Raw genomic sequence first — 6,419 nt, 5'->3', positions numbered from 1 at the left:
TTTTGTTCCTTATTGGTAATTTTGTGCCTCTTTGCAAACATTTGCATTTAAAGTTGGTAGTTTTGTGTCTCATTTTGGCCATTTTACATCACTTCGTGCTAATTTTGTGCCTTGTGTTGATTGTTTTGCAACTCTTGGTAGCCATTCTGTCTTTCTGAGGTAATTTTGTGTCACATTTGGGAAACTTTGTGCTTTGTTTCAGTTATTTTGCATATCTCTGTTGCCAATTTACATTGTCGTACATCACTCCCAGTGACCTGTCCCTACCCAGAGAGTGACAATATCCACATTAATGGAAAACACTCCAATTGCTATTTGCTAAATAGTAGCACAGCTAAAGCTGATGGGAATGTGAGTAATTTTGAAGCAATGTGTGTATAAACCAAATGTCTTATAATGAAAATGGCCGGAAGTTATCACAGTATGAACCAAATTTCATTCAAACCTATGCAATAGTTTATCAGTATAACTGCAGAAAACAGCTGACTTTTATTCAACTATAGATAATTATTTGTAGATTTGGCAGTTTCTGCAGCATGTAATATAACCTTCTCCATCTTTCCCCTGATTTTTATGTGGCTGCCACTAAAGCTACCAACCCAATTAGGTGAACATGTTGACAACAAGCTGCTCCATTATCAAAAGGTCACGGGTTTGATGCCGTAATAGCCACTGGTAGGTGACTGGTGACTCACCTGAACACAGCAATGAACCCTAAGGAGGTCATTACAGGTGAGACATTCGGTTAAAGCCCTTTTATAAACAGTTAAATTATGTGCAAACCAGGGATGTAAACTGAAGCTACTGCAGAGTCCAACAGGACATAAGTTACCAGATTTAAGGATTCGTTATACTCCGTAAGAAAGATCTTCATTTTAAACTTATTATTTGTCAATGTTTGTGACTCGTTCATGAAAAAAAGAAGCTTAAGTTAGACATTTTATCACTTTATGGTGGCTAGTTTGTGTTGTTGCTGCAGTAATGATTCCATCTACTGGACAAAATCAATAACTACAGCCTAAAGCACATAGTTTCCTCTGCAGCTGCAAAAGAAGACAAACACAAAAACTACAATAAAGCTGTGTTTATTTGAACAATAATAAATAGTGGACATTGTGATTAACTATGCAATTAAATTAAGTGTAATATAAATAAATTCCGTGTACAAAACAGTTAAAATAAAGTGTGTGTTTTCACTTGAATTGTGCTCTTGTGCAAATCAGCATCTTGTGTCTTTTCTACAAGTTCCTGCAAAGAAAATTTGAAAAAAAATTAGGATTTCATTGGCTCTTGTGAAATACTTATATCTTCACAACAAGACAGCAATGAAGGACAACTTGTAAGCTTATTTTGTACTATCCTGTGCAGAATAACCTGAATTTTACATGCTGGATGTAGATAGATATTTAGACTCAGTGTTTGCAGTTATACTTTACTGGAAACATTCTAATTTGAAAGTTGGAAAGTAAAAGCATTCATGCAATGGAGAAAAAGGACTTCTAAATTGTGTGAATTAAAGGAGAGAAGCTGTAGAAAAATCAGACAAAGGCTTGGATCAAGAGATTTAAGGTAAACAGTCCCTAGGAATACACATTTCTACGGGGGATGCAAACTTTCTAGTGTGTTAATATTCAAATTCGTAGCAAACCAAACTTCTTTCTGAGATCTTTAATGACTTTTAATGCCTGTATTTTTTTTACATACATAATTTTCTTTTTCTTTCCTTTAGATTCTTCTTTTTTGCTTTTCTCCCTTATGTAATTTCACCAATTGTCAACAGGCTCTCTACCAGTAAAAATGGGAACTGTGCTGAGATCATGAATATCTTAGTTTACCTGTTAAACTGCCAGACTCCAATTTTTAAACTATAAACTGTCCTTTAGCCCCCTCTCCCAAAAGTTAGGTTCATATGTAGCTGAGCTGCTTGAATTGGACATGACACCAATCTTACTCCGACTTTGTGGTTCTTTCAAACAGGAAGCCTTTCCTTCTGTACTAAAGTCTCACATTTTGGCAATGAAATTTGTGTCTTGCAAATCATATATGCAGTTTAGCTGTGTAGGGACGTAATTTTTTCCATAGACACGGTTGTTTTCATCAACCCACCTGACCAGAACCTAACAGCAACAGCTTTGGAAGGAACATAGTGGGGTTGTTTGGATTTCCCCTCTTTTGTGGTGATACAACAGTTTAAATATAACTTTTAAGCAGTGAAAATCCTTCAAATGACTCATGTTAAGCTGATTTTAGAATAAAAAGCCAATAGCAAACCTTGTGATAGTGGTTGTGAATTCTTGTGCATGTGCTGTGATCTTGCTATGTTCTTGGAGCCGTCAGTGTCTATGTTGGGCATCAGTCCCATCCACGAGTTCTCTGCTGAAAAGAAAAAGAAAAGCTTACAGTTACAACTTATTAGATATTAGATATTCTGGGTGAGAATCATTTGCTTACCAGATGACCACCTGGGTGGGAGGTATACGTGGTCCACGTTCCTCCATTTGTCCTGGTGGGAAACTGGTATGGTGCAGTTCTCGTCCATTTCTTTGATGGCGTTGCCATGAGGACAGTGTCGTAGTCGCTCCCTTGTGACCGGCTGATGTTGTAGCTCGTTGCACAAACAGTTCTTCTCCCTCAGCTTTGGATAGGTCGCTGCAGGACATTTCTCCTGGATCTGCTTGGACACCAACGGCCTCTTGATATCCGTGAGCTTCCTGGGATCATCAACAGGCCTCCACTTTGGTCTTGTACGACAGCAGCTGTTCTCAGAGGATTCTCCCTCGGTGTCGTGCCCATGATGAGGACCACGAACATCAGGATTAGAACCTTTTCTCATCGGTCGCCTCTTGGTGTGAGATTTACAGGCGTCACATGTTGGTAAGAGGACATCGTTCCACTGCTGGAAAGGAGCAGCTTTTCTTTTCAAGCTCCTGCCTTCAAGTACTGGACCGGCAGACGTGCAGATCCTTTGTTTTGCCAAACATCTGGAGCAAAGTTGTTCCCTCTTGGACACATAATCGCTGAACATGTTCTCATTGAAGCTTCTGTTCAGGCAGCACTCATGGTCAGAGAGACTTCGTCGATCTGCCTTGCCTTTGGGCTTGTACCTCTCTTTAGACTTGCAAATGTTGGGCTGTTCTTTGTAATCCATTTCTAGTTTTCTTCTTCTGGTTGGCAAATCTACACCTTGATTGTTCACAGATCTGTTCTGCTTCTTGGGAGCTGCAGGCATCTTGTTGCAGTAGTAGATGTGATCAGAGTCAGCTAACCAGCTTGTCGAGGGGAGGTAGGCTGGCAGCGATTCAAAAGAGGTGTCCTGATGATCCTGGATGGTTGCTTGTCGCCTGTGTTGGTTCCTACCAGCCTTCAGAGGTGAATTCTCAAACAGCAGTGAGTTTGAAGCAACATCCACCTGTGCTGAGTGAATCGCCTCGATCATATGAGCCTTTTCTGAGACAGTGACATCCATTACAGGGCAGATATCAGTATCAGACCTCATCTCCTCCACAGTAGGCAGCATCTCCTGCACTTCATCTTCTGCCAGAGAAGGCATCTCAATCACAGGGATTATCTCTTCAGCCGGTGCCTCCTCTATCAACATCAGCATCTGTGGTGAAGTCACTTCAGCTACACCATTCAGCGTTTCATCCTGAGAATCTATGGAGTCACTCTGGACGTCTGATTGAGGGGAGGGAATCAGAGTTTCCTCCATTGACCAAACACTGGACTCCATCTTCCTCAGTTCATCCAGGTACTTCTGACCAAACGGCATGTGGACAACCGTACAGTTGAAATTTCTATCTTTCTCACCTTCTGGCTCCTCAGATTCGCCAACAGCTGCTTGTTGAGATTCAAGATTCGCATTTACAGGGTCCTTCTGGTTCTTGGACTCTTCGTCAGCATGAGTCTTCTCATTGGCGCCGGGCGTCCCACCTAGCAAGATGTCGGGACAAACCTGAAGCGCCTCATCCGACTGGTCTGCAGGGAGGTTCGGTGCATCGTCCGGCAGGACCTGACTTTGCAACATGGAGTTGTGCTGGACCATTTCTGCCGCCTCATGCAGCAGCTGTAGTCCAACCGGTGCAGCGCAGCATTCAATCCTCACCTCCTCTGTCTGAATCACAAAGCTGCTGTTTGATGGAGACCTGGTGGTGGGAGAAGGCGTCGGGTCCTTGAGCTCCGGAGACTGCTCTGTCTTCTGCACAAGTGGTGGTGGGACAACAGTGGTGGTGTCGCTGCTATGAACTGGAGGGACACTGGGAACCTCACTGGAACTCGGGGTGCTGGTCCTTTGGGCTGCAGTGAGCGGCTCAGTTTGAACCTCGCAGCTGGTCGTTTCTCTGGAAGGGGGGGTGTGTTGGTAGCGGAACCTGCGGGAGTGGAAGGCCATGGTCTGGTAATACTGAGGGTTGAGCAGGCGCCTGTAGTCCATCAGGTGGAGGTGGGTGTGGGGGACAATGAAGCCAGGAGCTTCCATGTATGCGTTGGGCTGATACTGGGGCATCACTGGCATCCCATAACCTTTAACAAGAGACACAAGGAATGTATGAACGTAAAAATGCTGTCAAGGTTTGTCACAAAAGAGACAAATATTTTCCTTGAGTAGAACTGTATCAGACTCACTGGGATTCTGCAAGTTTGCTGCTGCTAAAGTTAAAGACTTGAATTTGGCACTTTATCCATGTAATATGTTACCTCTCTGAACCTCAGAATCAGCTAGAATGTTTGAAAAGCCAGTTATCTCTGAAAAATTGCTAAAATTACACAATTACCCGAGCCAGAAACCGTAAAAACAGAAAGAATCGTCAGATTTTTCTTCCCAAACTGCTTGGAGTTCAGCTGATTCAAAGCTTTGTTTCATTTTATTTCTGACTGGACAAAAAGATCTCGGTCAGTGTGTGGCAAATATGAATGTAATGTCTGTCTGTTGTAAATGAATTGCATTACAGAAACACGAGTAATGGTTGAAAAGTCACATTTTTAGACCAGTATGGAATACAAAACACACGGAAAATCGTGTAGAATCAGGGGTGGAAGGTAAATACAAGTACAATTCTGAGGTACTTTAGTTGAGTATTTTTATTTTCTGCTTCTTTATGCCTCTGCTTTCCACTACTGATGCAGATTGAGAACTATTTTCATACTTTAGAACTCTGTTCTATTTGGATTAGGTTATTTATTACCAATATTTATGTTTTTGTTGTACATCTTGTCGTAACTGCTCAATCAGTTATGAAAGTTTAACAAAAATGACTATTTTCATTGTCATGATCAAGTATTTTATCTTTAAAAGCATTCTGTGTTTTGCTTTGTATTGGTGCGACATGCAGCTAAATATGGTTTCAAAAATATCACTAGTTGACTTTTGAGCCAACATATGCGCTCAAAGATTGAACTTTTTATGATTGTTTCAGTGTTTTTTTTTTACTCACGCCTGTAGAAATTATATGATCCATTTGTCCAATATTTTAGATTATGAATCAATGTCATGGTGAGAAATAACATTGACTATTTCAGGTTTTTATCTTTAATAGTTCTTGAGATGTCGTCGTTCAAACCATCATATTTCAGTGTGTGAAAAAATGTGCTGAGAGTTGGTCAACGGGTAATTTTAAAACATTGTATCTCAGAAAGTATTTGATATATCAAGCTAAAATTTCACAGACATCTTTATATATACATATGGGTATATTACAGGTAAATCAGAGATGCTTGGGCAGGAATTTTTTGAAAAATTTGATGGTTTGAGAATGTTGCAAAGGAAAATATTTGTTTTTCTTTTGGTTCTCACCTAAACCAGAGTAGCCGTAGTAGGGGTTGTAGGACACCTGCATTTGAACAGGAACAGACCACTGCAGACTCTGCATGGGCAGGTAAGGCTGCGACGGCTGGATGTAGAAGAAGGGCTTCTGGTGGTGCTGCTCCTCCGGTCGGGGGGCTCCTGAAGGCCCCGAACCCGGCTGGTTAGGAGACCCCTGGGTCGGCTGAGCTCCATGCGGTGGGTTGGGACCTCGAGGGCCCAAACCGACAGAGTGCTGCATGGTAGACGTGGCTGCCTCCATGATCTGAACAACAAGACGCTTGTTAAAACTGGATAATTTTGGTGTAGTTTCTGTTAGCAGGCAGAAAGCGTGACCTACAAGCCAACAGAAGTTACCACTAACAAACCAACGCAGCTCTCTTGTGTGTTTCAGATTGGAAATCAAAGGTGGAGGCTGCACCGATTGGCTGCGTTCTAGTTCCAGGTGACGATTGTCCAATGAGAATCCAATGACGGAGTTTGGCTTGCAGCAGATTCCCGCCCTCTGAGGTGCATCAGCTCACCTGAGGAATAATAAAGAGATGTTAAATGACTAAGACTGATCACTCCAGTTGACTTTCTGAGAGCTGAAATGACTCACAGAGGATCTGAGCAGCAGATT

General features: G+C 42.0%; 1 protein-coding gene across 2 annotated transcripts; it reads right to left on the bottom strand.

Moving 5' to 3' along the window:
* Nucleotides 1-1,069: 1,069 nt before the first annotated feature.
* On the bottom strand, nt 1,070-6,182 carry LOC111569052 (uncharacterized). 2 transcript variants are annotated; one of them, XM_023271001.3, is made up of 4 exons: nt 5,789-6,182; nt 2,452-4,518; nt 2,272-2,376; nt 1,070-1,248 (listed from the first exon to the last, which is right to left on the bottom strand). In XM_023271001.3, exons 1-4 carry the CDS (start codon nt 6,057-6,059, stop codon nt 1,220-1,222), a joined length of 2,472 nt encoding a protein of 823 aa, XP_023126769.2. In that variant the 5' UTR covers nt 6,060-6,182; the 3' UTR covers nt 1,070-1,219. The 2 variants fall into 2 exon arrangements, with proteins under 2 accessions (XP_023126769.2, XP_023126777.2); XM_023271009.3 differs by having other exon boundaries at nt 2,272-2,373.
* Between the last annotated feature and the right edge of the window lie 237 nt (nt 6,183-6,419).

The sequence above is a fragment of the Amphiprion ocellaris genome, chromosome 22 (genome assembly GCF_022539595.1).
Source record: "Amphiprion ocellaris isolate individual 3 ecotype Okinawa chromosome 22, ASM2253959v1, whole genome shotgun sequence".
Taxonomy (NCBI): domain Eukaryota; kingdom Metazoa; phylum Chordata; class Actinopteri; family Pomacentridae; genus Amphiprion; species Amphiprion ocellaris.
The sequence above is the reverse complement of the archived record's forward strand: the minus strand, read 5'-3'. Positions and strand labels throughout refer to the sequence as shown.